The sequence below is a fragment of the Acanthochromis polyacanthus genome, chromosome 3, assembly GCF_021347895.1.
Source record: "Acanthochromis polyacanthus isolate Apoly-LR-REF ecotype Palm Island chromosome 3, KAUST_Apoly_ChrSc, whole genome shotgun sequence".
Lineage (NCBI taxonomy): Eukaryota > Metazoa > Chordata > Actinopteri > Pomacentridae > Acanthochromis > Acanthochromis polyacanthus.
The window spans coordinates 29,029,080-29,042,124 of NC_067115.1; the positions used below are offsets into that span (position 1 = coordinate 29,029,080).

Below are 13,045 nucleotides of genomic sequence, written 5' to 3' on the forward strand. Positions count from 1 at the left end.
GTTTTCTGCACTCATCTGCGCAAAACTGGATGAATTGATTCCATTTGCTTGCCACTTAATGCACTGATTGTTTATTGGCAAGGCCGGGAATAAAAACAAACAAACAAACAAAAAATGTCTTTAAGCTTACAATGCATGCTAATACTAATCACCATTAAAAACGGGCTGACCTATGATGGAATTCGACTTTGAAGTTTCTCGGGTCCTTCACAGTGAAGCGCACGGCTCTGCTTTCACACTGAAGCTTCACTCTGCTTTCCTCCTCCTCCTCTTCCTCCTCCTCCTCCTACTGCTACTAACCCCTCTGTCCAGCTCTCCTCTCCTGTCTCAGGTGAAGTGAAGCCAGACCAATTGGTAGAGGAGAGGCAGTGTCTTTCTTTAGACCAGTAGCAGAGGGAGGGAGGGAGGAAGAGAATGAGGATGTGTGGAGGGTGGGGGTAGTCATCACCTTCTCCTCACACCTGCATGACAGGTCATCCTGCTTAATAAAGGCACTCAAGCACAACACGTCAGAGAGAGAGAGAGAGAGGATAACGAAAGAGGAGACAGAGGGGAAAAATGGAGAGGCATAAGGGAAAGGGCTTTACAAGGAGCTGGTGAGGTGCCGACCTCATCTAGAAATTGCCAAAAATCTCCTGTTTAAAATACAGAGTGGTTTAACTCAGAAGGATCCGTTATGTTTCAGCAACCGTCCCACATTATTTAGTATTCTGGGGTGAACTTCCACAGGTGTCTCAGCGCTGGAGCTGCTTCATGATGTGGCGACTTAACCTTTTAACCACACTACATGCCGGTACAGTACCGGCTGTGTCCTGCTTGCCAGTGACACCACGTGGCAGCACAGGAGGTCAAACACAGCTGGGGCTATTGCTGAAAAACGAGACGGCGATAGACACGCTGCGACGCACAAACACAGCGGCCGCCAGTGTGTGGCTCGCCGGCATGTGTGTGTCTTTGTGTGCGTGTGAGGTCCTTCGCTGTGTGTCACACTCCTCTTCCTCCACCAGTCTGCCGAGCTCATTTCCTCCACAGGCTGCCTCCCTGCTACTTTATGAGTGAGAGCTTCTACAGCTCTCACCTCAGGACACACTTCAGTGTCTAAATGTTTCCATTTGTGGGGGAAGTGACACACATTCACTCACACCGCAGGGCATCCACCCATAACTAACCATCTTGCATAGAAGCAACAGTGAAATGAAAGTGATTGGTTAAAATCCTCACTCTGTCTGTGCGTAGGGAAGCCTGTGTACGGATGAGGGAGTATTTGTGGACATTTTGGCTCGTCAAGTGGTATTTAAAGTGCGTGTATACTTTTAGCTGCTATATTAAGCATCAGTCGCGATGTGGGGGAGCAGTTTCAGACATAAATCGACTGTATTGCAGAGGACCGTTCGTTATGTGCATTCACTTTGTCGGGGCTTTTTAGTCTGAAACCTTCCACTTATTTATTTGTCTGTCTACAAGTACTGACCCCAGAGAGTTTCTTCGGTCCCAAATCACTGCTTATGCTACACTAGTAATTTCCACAGCACTGCTAAACAATTCAGTGTGACAATCAATGCAGGACCAGAATCTCTTGTGCAGATCGATACAGTGGGATTCTGCTAGACAAACCAGTGCTACTCGAGATCAACACCTTCCCACACCGTCATTAGTGTCGCTGACCTTGAAGTAAAATTCAATTTCCCTCTGCAACAACAAGCCTCCCTCGGCCCCCTGAAAAGCTACTTCAGAATTCAGAAGCCATTTCCTCCTCCTAGCACAGGCGAGACAGGATATTATAACTTATGAAAAGGATATATGGAGCGAGGGATGCTGACAGAAAGAGAGGGATTCTGTTTGAGGAGGTAATTATAACACGGGCTTCTTTGAAAAGTGAAGCGGACAGAGCCTGACTGAGGTAAATAAAAATTCCTGATACCGGACTGGCAGATCCCCAGTTTCAATTAGGGTGTAGGGATGACTATGGGAGCCTCTCCTGGGAAGCTCCGGCGGCAGCGAGGACCTGTTGAGGGAAGTTTCCCGGGGCGTGGACACTGGGTAAAAAGAGAAAGGCAAATGTGCAGTGAGAGAACCAGAGATCCCATTACGCTGATCAGTGTAGCGCCTATCACACGGAGCAGGCGAGGAGTCGGTGGGGAGGAACAGGGTGTTCAGAGGGAATGAGGAGAAAGAGGGCGCCCCATTAATACAGGCAGAATATTCCTTTTTATACTAATTATGACAAGCCAGAGGAAGATAGCACTGGTGGCCCTTTTTCTTCACTTACATTTGGAGACATCGCGAAGTGGACAGAGATAGCTTTTCTCAGACTGAAAGTGAACAGAAGGGGGGAGTGTGTGTGTGAGTGAGTGTGTGGTGGGGGCCATGGGAAGAGATGCAGCCAGGGAATCAAACCAGCATCTCGGATAAAGCTGTAGGATTGGCTACTAGGCTTTGAAGTCAGCCTTATCATGGGGATTTGAGAAGGAAATGGGTAAGAAGGTGGCGCTCATATACTCAATGTGTGTGTGTGTGTATGTGTGTGTGTGTGAGAGTGTAGTTTGATAAAACCCCTACTGGGATCCCATGGGAGGCCCGAGACCTGACCATGTATGTTAAACATATCACTTTTCACATCCAATGTTTGCCCTGCACAGCATGTTAACTCCCAATCTGATTTTATTAGAGCACACACACACACACACACGTACACACGCTTGTGTCACTCCCATATGTTTCAACATGGAATATTCATGATTTCTACATTTGCCCCTATATGGGAGTCACCCATCCTAAGTTAAAATAGCGTTGTCAAATATACATGTGGCCACCAAGCATGTAATTGATACATTTAAGGGATTTCCAAATGTGGTGTAATTACTAAAGTGTCTCTTGAGAAGAAATTTCAGCATATACGTATTGGCTCTCTATCGTGTTCTGAGATCCGCAATTCTAGACCACACTCTATGAATATGTGACTCCAGGCCTGCTCTGCGTGTCATCAAGTGATATCAAAAATGATTTTCAATCAGTAAAAGCAAACTGTGTTCAGGAAGCTGTTGTACCTGTCTGTGATCTTTGCAGTTAAAAAAAATACAAAACAACTAAAGGTGCAAAAGATTTAGAGACAAGTGGGAGAGTGGTTGTTTTTTTTGAAGGAAAAAGAGAGAAAAATGAGAAGAGTGCTCCAAAATCTTGAATTTTTGTTGCTGTAGTGATATATTTACTTAGAAACAGCAATGTAAAGATAAAAAAACAGCACAGAACTGTACTTGATAAGACCAGAGCATGCGCTCTGAGAAAACATCCTTAAATCTCTGCCAAAGACAGAGAATTGACTAAGTGGTGACAGTGCAGACAGCTTTAGAGATATTAAACCAGAGGGAGAAAATGACCACATATGGATAGAGCAGAGAACATACAGAAGAAATAGATGACATTATAAATGAAAGCAATGTAAAATCGTATATTAAAAATAAGATAAAACATGTGAATGCATGACACCCAAACATGAGGACATGATCTTGCATTATTACCTGATATTACCTTATTACTTTTAAAATGAATCTCAAAAATAGGATGAATTCCATACAGTCAGCTAATTGTCACTGCAGGGCTTTATGCAGCCAAATAAACAGAAAAACACAGAAAGAGAGCTCTTATTAAAGTGAACACATTCAGTAACCTTCACAACGTTTTCTAACAACAAAGCACATGAACAAAAGCAACAAATACATGACTGTCTTCAGGAGCTATTTTATTCTCAACCGTCGCCTGATAATTTAGATTAAAACTACGTTTAACCAAACCGAAAAAAAGGTTTCATATCATTATTTATCACAATTTTTTTCCCCCCCTCCAATTTCAACCCGCAGCTTGTGAGGCCTTGTTGAATCTATGGTAAAATTCAGACGACCTTCCAAATCCAATATAAGGGGAATTATTTCCAAATTCCTGCATACAATGTAACCTGCTCATAACCTTGCTTCTCCAGCTTGGATTCATTTGAGGCTCGGGTTCAGGATTCGAGAGCGAGGGACTGAGGATTTGGCATGGGCAGGACTTGTGTAAGGAGCTGGCTGTGAGCTGAGCAGGCCGTGAGAAAAGTGACAGTGAAGAAGCTCTTTTAATTTCTGCAAATGTTACATGATTTTTTTCAGATTGTTTATTACGACGTGATGCGCGCCTGGTTGATTGCATTTTCATTTTACATACAATTGGCTATCTTATCAAATGGTGGGAGTTTTAATGCCTCGCTGATAATGCTCAGCTACCTTTCTCTGACTGATCCTTTTATCTGAAATCACATCCTTTTATCTGTAGCTTACTAAGAGGTGAGTGATTGAGAATAAGAAGGAAGAAGACACCTTTAAGAGCACTGAGGAGGACAAGTGTGTGTCTGTGTGTGTGTGTGTCTGTGTGTGTGTGTGTGTGTGTGCAGAGGGGGTAAGAATCACCTTGATTCAGTACACCGGCCGTCTTTGAAGTGTTTGGAGCCCAGCACGGCCAGCGCAGAGCCAACCGTAAGCCTTCCAGCAAAAATCGAGCCTGACCTCCCCACCAAATCATAACCATATGAACATAAGAATTTCCACCTTAGGAGAATGCTTTCTCCCCCGTCCATCTCCCAGGGTGAGGCATTAAGTAGTGATAACAGAAAACAGGTTCCGAAAGAAGGGGGAGGCGCTGGGAGGTGATGGAGGGTGGAGAGGAGGACAGGAGGAAAATAGGGGTTACAAGTGTGCCGCATGGAGGAGATTGGAGGAGAGGATTGTGTCCAAAAAAAAAAAGTTGTTGCACGGAGCCTGACTACCTAAAATGGAAGTTTCTCAGGCGAGGATCAAGAGATATGGTGACCTTCACAGTTGACAGAATGAGAGACAGAAAACGAAGGGGGGGGGGGGGGGGGGGGGGAAGGGAAGAAGAAAAAAATAAGACAGAAATTCTGAAATGTGACTCTAACTCAATAAATACCTTTGTAAACCGCCACAGAGAAGCCGAGTTGGTACCTTTGCTAAGGCCTCGGGACCCACCTGCGACTGGAAATGGTTTCCTGTCTTACACAAACACTGTTGCACCCTAATCCATGTAATTACATCCCATATTCCACATGTGTAAGTACACATGTACAACATTACAGTCACTAGTTTTTTTTCCGTTTTGTTTTAAATATGAGCCCCCCTGCAGCCCTCAAACTCCGATGTCCGTACTCATCGCAGGAACAATATATTTACAGAGAAGGTCGATAAATATCAAAAAAAAAAAAGAGAAAAATTTAAAGAGATTGTTTTACTGTATTATTAACTTTAAACACAACCTTATGCACAGCCATCTGCCACTGAAACAAAGCCCTGCGCCGGAGAGCCGTTGGGGTAGATGAGTGTGATTTTGTGGCTGCGTGTGTGCCTGATAGTTTGAATAAGCATTCCTCCGATTGTGTGTGCAATTAGGGTTAAGACTGTTTGTGTGTGTGTGTACAGCGCGCGTGTGTGTGTGTGTGTGTGTGTGTGTGTGTGTGTGTGTGTGTGTGTGTGTGTGTGTGTGTGTGTGTGTGTGTGTGGTTGCGTGGCGGTGGTGGGGGTTGTTAGCGGTTCCATCTGGGTCTCCTGGAAGCCGTGTGGAGTCAGGAAAACCACATCTCATAAAAGCGGAGGCAGCCCAATGTTCTACAAGGACAGAACATTACTGAGAATGTCGCTCAGGAAAACCCTGGGCTTCGGCCCACATGTTGGCTGCAAAGGCTCTATCTCCCTCTGTCTCTCTCTCTTAGTCTTTCCACTCTTTCCCTCTCTCTCTCGACTTATTTTTTACTTGGTAAGGGATAAGAAAGAGGAAGACAGAATAGACAGCGTGGAGTGTGGGAGACAGAGGCCGAGACAGAGAGAAGCCAGCACTGATAGCAATTCCATCTGTCGGTATCGAACAGAGGAGTGAGCAGTGACAGGCTGCGGGTTGGGGTGGAGTGAGGGGGGCATCTGGTGCACATTGGCCGTGGGTCTGTCTGGAAACAACCATGGGAGAGGAGGGAGGGAGAAAAGGATGAAGGCCCGAGGAGTGGAGAAGGTAAAAGTCCTGCCAAAGTGAAGGGCAAGGAATTCTGGCAACGAATAAATGTGTCTGTGTTGTTCACATATTGCCTCGGATTGAACTTGAAGTCGGGGGAATACAGGAGGAATAGCAGAGAAATAAAGAAGTGTTAAGGGTAAAAAACAAAACATTACACACACGGATACAGACAACTTTTAGTCATCACTGTCTGGTGAAAATCTCTCATGATTTCAGAGATATTTTAAAGTTTGGATTTATTATCTGTCAGCGGCGAAATGCTCCTTCCTGCTACTTACTATTTATTGTTTTTAGTTTTATACTTTTATGTGCTGCGTTAATGGTTATTGATGCCATGTATATTTCAAAACGCATCAGAATTCTACCCTCATGATATGCCATTGAACTTTTAATGGTATTGATTAATTTCTTCAGTTTAAGGAGCCTATTATGGGGGTAAACTGCCGAGTGTAAATATACCCAGTCACACCTATACGGTGTGTTTACTTTAGATATACAGTGAATGGCAGGAGAGGAGAGTGGAGGATAAGTTTTACCTCACAAATTCAGGTCAGATATCTTTTGTAAATTTGAACTAAAAAGCTCTGATGGCACGAGTACTGTTATTTTCTTCAGTAGAGCTGGTATTATATTCACAGCAAATGTATATAAATGCACTGATGCAACATGAGCTGCTGCTTCTCATATGAATGAACAAAACATGAATGATTGTTCCGAGCTATTCTTGTGCATGAATGTATACCGTACATAAGGTATGTAGGTGTTTGGCTCGCTCACTGTGCGTACTGATCAGACCAGATGAGTCTTGGTAAAGCTGTAATCCTTCACTGAGCTCTGCACCACCTGAGAGCACATAACTCACAGAGCTCAACATCCATAGAGAAACGCTAGCAGACACAACCACACGCTCCTGGTGGGTCCTAAAGCCAAAGTTGGTGTGTGCGCAAGCATGCGAGCTGTGTGATTTACACTGGAAGAGCATAAATGATGATAAGGAGCAGGCTAGGGAGTAATTATGGGTGACTGTTTGACTCCACGGGCCTGCTAAAGAAGTAGCCCGTTTAAAACTAGCGCCACAAAGAGAAGGAAAACGTATCGGTCAGTAAAGGAGACGGATGCTGAAGCATTTTCCTGGAGCCTTTTGTCAGATTGTAAGCGTGTGGTCAGGCATCGGAGGAGCTGCAGGTACCGGCTCAGTGTGCCGATTTGTCTGGTGCATCACTGCAACCCAGCAAACACACTGAAATCGTCACTCACTGCAAACTATTCTCTACCACTGGAACACACTGTCACGTACAATCAGAAAAGAAGAAAATCAAAGGCACCCCTACGCATACACACAGCGTACCGACCAGAAGCGTCAATTAAAATGTAAAATGTACAGTAACGAGAGGCCTCATTTGCAGCGTATTAGTTAAGAAATAGTAATTGTATCTGCTGGATAATTATGGCGATTTATAGTATATCTCATTAAACAAGAAATTAACATCATTACTCCCGTGGCCTCAACACTTTTGTTCAAATCCTGAATCGGTGCGAGCAGGCGTCTGAAAGCCTGACTGCCAGGATTACGGTAAAGTAATTTATCATCAAATAATGTCCCCTGACGTGGGTATAAAAAAAGACAACTTATTATCTATCATCTGCAATACTGTTCTCCTCATTTTATCTCTCATTTAGCGCAGCGTAGTGGTGGGGAACACGCCCCTGACATAAAGCGTTGCCTGGAGGCTCGGGGAAGATGATTGAATTTCATAGCTACTTACAGGCTAATAGGGCCGTACAATGACTACTTACTGTCCTTAAGTGACTGGCTGCTTCTCTGTGGCCGCGGCCCCTTTGAAGCCCTTCTGAGGAGATCTAGAGGATTTAGCCAGTAGCGTGACATGAGGCTGAGCAGTTGAGCAACGGTGCTCCCACCAGCTGACTATTAGAACCAGCTGATAAAAACACAGAGGCTACAACTATGGGAACCACAGCACTCTAAAGGTTACTCAATACAAGGCGATCTCACACTGCAGCTTTTTGGAACATTTGGTCAGCTTTCTTAGGAAAAATATATTGGGATTAAATAATGAAATTTATTTATTTTTTTGCTGTAACGGCTATATTGAATGAAAACTGGTTGAACATTGTTGTCTCATCAAGCAAAAAAATTGCAAATATTCTGAGGTTTCAGTTTCTAAAATGTGAAGTTTTCTGATTGTGAGTGTTTTATGATATTTTAAAAGGTGGTTTCTTGGAGTAACCAATTAACTTATTCACTTAAAAAATGCACAACACTAGAATAATGATGCTAAGGCCTTGTTTTCATTAAAAAATGTACAAAGTAATTTAAATAAACTGTAAAATAAAAATACTAATTTAAATATAACAAGCTACTAGATTATTCTAGTAATTATATTATAGTCTCTTTCATTTCCTAATTTATATTTCTTCATAAAATACTCACAGATTGTATCAAGCAAACATCACTTCCCTGACTTCTATGTAGCTGCTGTTTTGTTTTGTGTGTTTGTGTGCATTTTTTTCTCTTTTTTTTTCTCCAGAGAAAGTGACTCGATGGTGAGCGTTTTACTCACAGAAGCTGTTTCCACATACAAACCAGCCTCTCGTCACCATGCTGTTCCACTTACACTCCTGGAAAACTAGACCATATATGCATACAGATAAGCACATGTACACACACTCACACATACACACAGCTAACCACATGCACATGTTCACTCGCTCTTAACTAATTCATTCAGGAACACTTTGGTTTGGGTTTCAACACCAAAACCTCTGTACCTTTGATTGAGAAATGTGTCTGTCTGCAATTATATGGGAGAGAAGGGTGGAGGGAGGGATGACTGGAGAGAGGAAACGTGCTACAGTGGTTTTATAGTTTGCTGGCGTGACATTTTTCTCCATTTTTAAAAAAAAAATTTCTTTCCTTTTTCCAGCAGTGGGGCATAATGTTGACAGGGCAGGAAAAGGGAGCATCGTGAAGTAGCAGTAACAGCGGGGAAAATGTGAAGAAAGTGGATGGGCAATGGGACTGAAGTGGTGTAGATTGTCACTGTTGTGCTTTTGATCAATACCTCTCAAAATTACTGCAATGTCAGAGAAATTTCTTGACACACGTGGTGAGAAAGTGATGGTCGTGACCCCCGTGGATATAATCCCCACTTTGAAAACTCACTGAAAATTGCAGGCAAATATAAAAGCATGTGGGGGGGATGCCGAGAACCACTTATATCTGGTCTTGGCCCATATGGCGCTTTACACGTGTGGCGCTGTAGCATACGTGTTGGTCACTGACCTGCAGTATGTAGCCCCTGACGTAGTCTCGGAGGGTCCAGCCCAGGCCGTGCAGGATGTGCAGAACCTCTTCCTGCTTGAGCACGGAGAAAAGGCGGTCGAGAAGGATCTTGAGCCTGACCGGTACGGCCTGGGTGCCGTACAGCATCAGGCTGCTGATGTCAAACACCACATTGGACTGAACGATCTCCACCTGGGTCGGGTGGTAGAGGTGCTGGGTGCTGAGCTTGTCCAGAGCTGCATGAATGACCAAATGACAAGGGGAGAAAGAAAAGAGAACGTACACAGACACAGAGAGGCCCGGTTAATGACTATCAAGTTTCTTTCTCGTCTCAAATCTCCCTCGCAGGCTACTGCACAGTCAGCATAGCTGATAACATGAGGTATCTATCAGATAAAAGCAAAGGCATTAATGTAATTATCGGCCATTCTTTCTGTTTAATCTAATCTCCTGCTCTTTCACGTTTACGCTGCCCTTGCATCTTCATTTCTATTTGCTTGTTCTGTCTCCACCATGACCCCAATCTGCATTACACTTGATACCTGAATGTCAATACATTTTGACTTGTGACTGGCCTTGCTTAGTTAACTGTAATCACATATTCTCATGAGGGTTATGTACAGTATAATTAAGAGAGGGCTGTAGGGTTGGACTTAGAGAGGGACAGGGCTGAATGATGGGGCATGTCACAGCTGGAGGGACATTTCCTGCTTGTCATTCCTTTACTTTCTCTTTCCCCACATTTACTCTTTCCACTGAGCTGTACAAATGACATGGACAGAAATATCCCCACAAAAAGAAATCAGAGGGACCTGAAAACATATTTCTTATTCTAGGTGCTTACATGTAAACCGTGTCAGTAAAGCAAACAACATATTCAACTGGGACTGGATTTCTGATTAATTTACTGTTATCTTCATTGAAAAAAAATGCTTTTCTTTAAAAAATAAGGACATTTCTCAGTGAAATAGTTTTTTAAAAATAATAATAGAATTAAAACTGCATGTACATTGCTGTATTGTTAAGTCATAATATAACAAAATCTACTTTTCTGTTATGTCTTTCACTGATTTGAGTTGCATTACCGTTCATAAGTTTGGAAATGACTATTCTAGCTGATTTTTAATGGAATATCTACATAGAGGTACAGAGGAACATTTCCAGCAACCATCACTCCTGTGTTCTAATGCTACATTGTGCTAGCTAATGGTGGTGAAAGGCTAATTGATGATTAGAAAACCACTGTGCAATTATGTCAGCACATGAATAAAAGTGTGTTTACATGGAAAACGTGAAATTGCCTGGGTGACTCTAAACTTTTGAACAGTAGTGTAGTGGAAAAAATGGGTACATTGAAGTTTTTTTTCACCAGAAAACATCCAGAAGATTCCAGAGTTAGTGTCTGCTGGTCATTCTACATACTGCCACAACAAACTGCAGCAATAAGATAAGGGACGCTTTTAGTTGTGGGCATAAAAATTTGATCTCGAGCTGCACAATGCATAGTGCAGTTGTTATTACCCCCCCTGTTGCAACCTCAGTCACCTCTTTCTCCTCTCTGGCTGTCTGGGCGACACCTGGTCGACTTTTTCTCTCCTCCTCCCTGCCTCAGTCCCTCTGTCTTCCTTTACCTCATACATCTCTCCCTCCCTCCCTCCCTCCCTCCCTCCCTCGCTGCCTGTCTGGGTGACACCTGGTTGGGTCTCTCTCTGATCCTGGGACGGCTTTTTCCTGCTGACGAGGGCTTTGCCTGACAACACAGCGCAGCCAGACACGAACATAATAAAAAATGAAGAACTACTTGTCAGAGTCCCTGCCAATGCCGACATGAAATGAAAAGTGGGGGAGAGGAGAGATGGGTGCCTGACAGTTCAGAGGGAGAGATTAAAAAATAGTCAATGGGGTCCTGTGCGATCCGCTGAAGGGCCCGTGGCCTGCTCTTGTGCGGACGCAAGCCAAACAGGTGTTTTCTTTTATCTTTTCCCCCTCCTCTTTCTCTTTGTACTTTCTTGCCTGCTCTCCCTTTTTCTTACCCCGCGTGAAAAACTCATAAGGTGTGGTCTCTCGCTTCTCTATCTTTCTTGTGGTGGTGTTTTTTTTTTCTTTTTTTGATCTACCCCAAGATGCAAAAACAAGACTTTGAAAGCAACAAAAAAAAATACAGAAGCAAACAAGAACAGCAAAGTTCCTTCTGCTGTGGAAGATTTGGATTTTAGTACATTTACACCCACAGAGAGAATATGTTTTAGAGAGGAAAGACAAAAATTGTACAAAGCACATTACAATTGCCAGATATGAAAGTAATATTCATGCTACCGGCATCGATAATAATTTACTATGTTGAGTACAGAAATGAAGGTCAGGACCTCCTTTTAATCAGTAGCAAGAACAGACAGTTTTATGAGTGAAGGAACTGTGATTATGTTTATTTATATCAGATCTAGATGCAGCAGCTGCACTAACAATTAATTTTCTTACCATGAGCCACCCAGCCGTGTTTGCACTGGTCACATGTTCGTAGGTGAATCTTCCCCGGCTGGAAACACTCACATGTGCAGTTCACCAGTGTGCAGCGAATGGCCTGTAGAGACAAAAAAAAGAAGAAATCCACATTAATTACAGGCTGGGTATAAACGACAGATAATAAAGCCAAAGAGCAGTTTTCAGCTGACAGACACGAATAAAAAGCAGAGGGTTAGAATATGACACAGGCTGCTGAGGAACAGCAATTCATTTCATACTGAACACAATACTTTGCCCACACTGTTTCTTAAAGATGTGATGACAGCGTAACAAGCGTTGCATCCACTGTCACAAAGAATAAGTCTCAGCGGCTACAATTCCCAGCTATGACCTGATTCCAATGTGTGACTCTGCCTCTTCTTATACAGTACTATTGCTGAGTTATTGTGAACCAACAAAGGACTTCCCTTCCCCGAAAACACAGAAATGTAACTTGTTTTGACTGAGGCGCCATTACTCAACACTGGAGCTGCACTTAGTCTGACCCCGGAAAGCTTTTAGTAGTGAGAGGTTAAGTGTCCAGACTTGACGAGGGCAACTCAGTACAGCGCAATGCATCGTCTGCTGAGGCTTACTCCTTCAAAAAGGATTTATAAAAAAAAACTAGCAAACATTCAGGTAAGTTTTACAGGAGTTCACTGGATCTCGTAGGATGTTTCTCATTCTTCAAACAATGAAGAGATTGTAGAGTGTGAAGAAAGTGTGTGCTTTAGACAGAAATCTGCACAAATGAATACAGCTTCATCATCCAAATGAGTGCAGCAGCTGCAAGCTGTAAATTTTCACACTGACATGGAGAAACAGAGAGACAGGGCAAAAGGAGGGAAACAAAGACAAAAAGAAATTAGAAACATGAATCTTAATAAGCATTGGCAGCCCTTTGTTTATCAGACATTTTTCTTTATCAAGATGAATTGATGAATAAAGATAGTAACACTTCTGCAGATGAAACTGCCTGAAGGGAATCTGCAGCTGTAGGGGGACTGGTGCAGCAAACCTTACGAGGGAATAAAACTTGGAATTGGTTCATGCAACTTTTCTTTTTTTAATCAAACTCGCATTTTCTTAACATTACCATGTAATCTGAGAACGCATGCTGTCGTGTACAAGTTAATAAACAGCAATTGTACATGAAGAGAATAATGCGTTTTAGATTTGGTGCACATGGGT

General features: G+C 43.1%; 1 protein-coding gene across 1 annotated transcript in view; it reads right to left on the reverse strand.

Moving 5' to 3' along the window:
* bnc2 (basonuclin 2) overlaps positions 1-13,045 on the reverse strand; it is a 96,321-nt gene that overhangs the window by 34,663 nt on the left and 48,613 nt on the right. Inside the window, 2 exon segments of the mRNA XM_051945591.1 lie at positions 9,353-9,588; positions 11,831-11,933. Of these exon segments, the coding sequence (XP_051801551.1) occupies positions 9,353-9,588; positions 11,831-11,933 (339 nt within the window).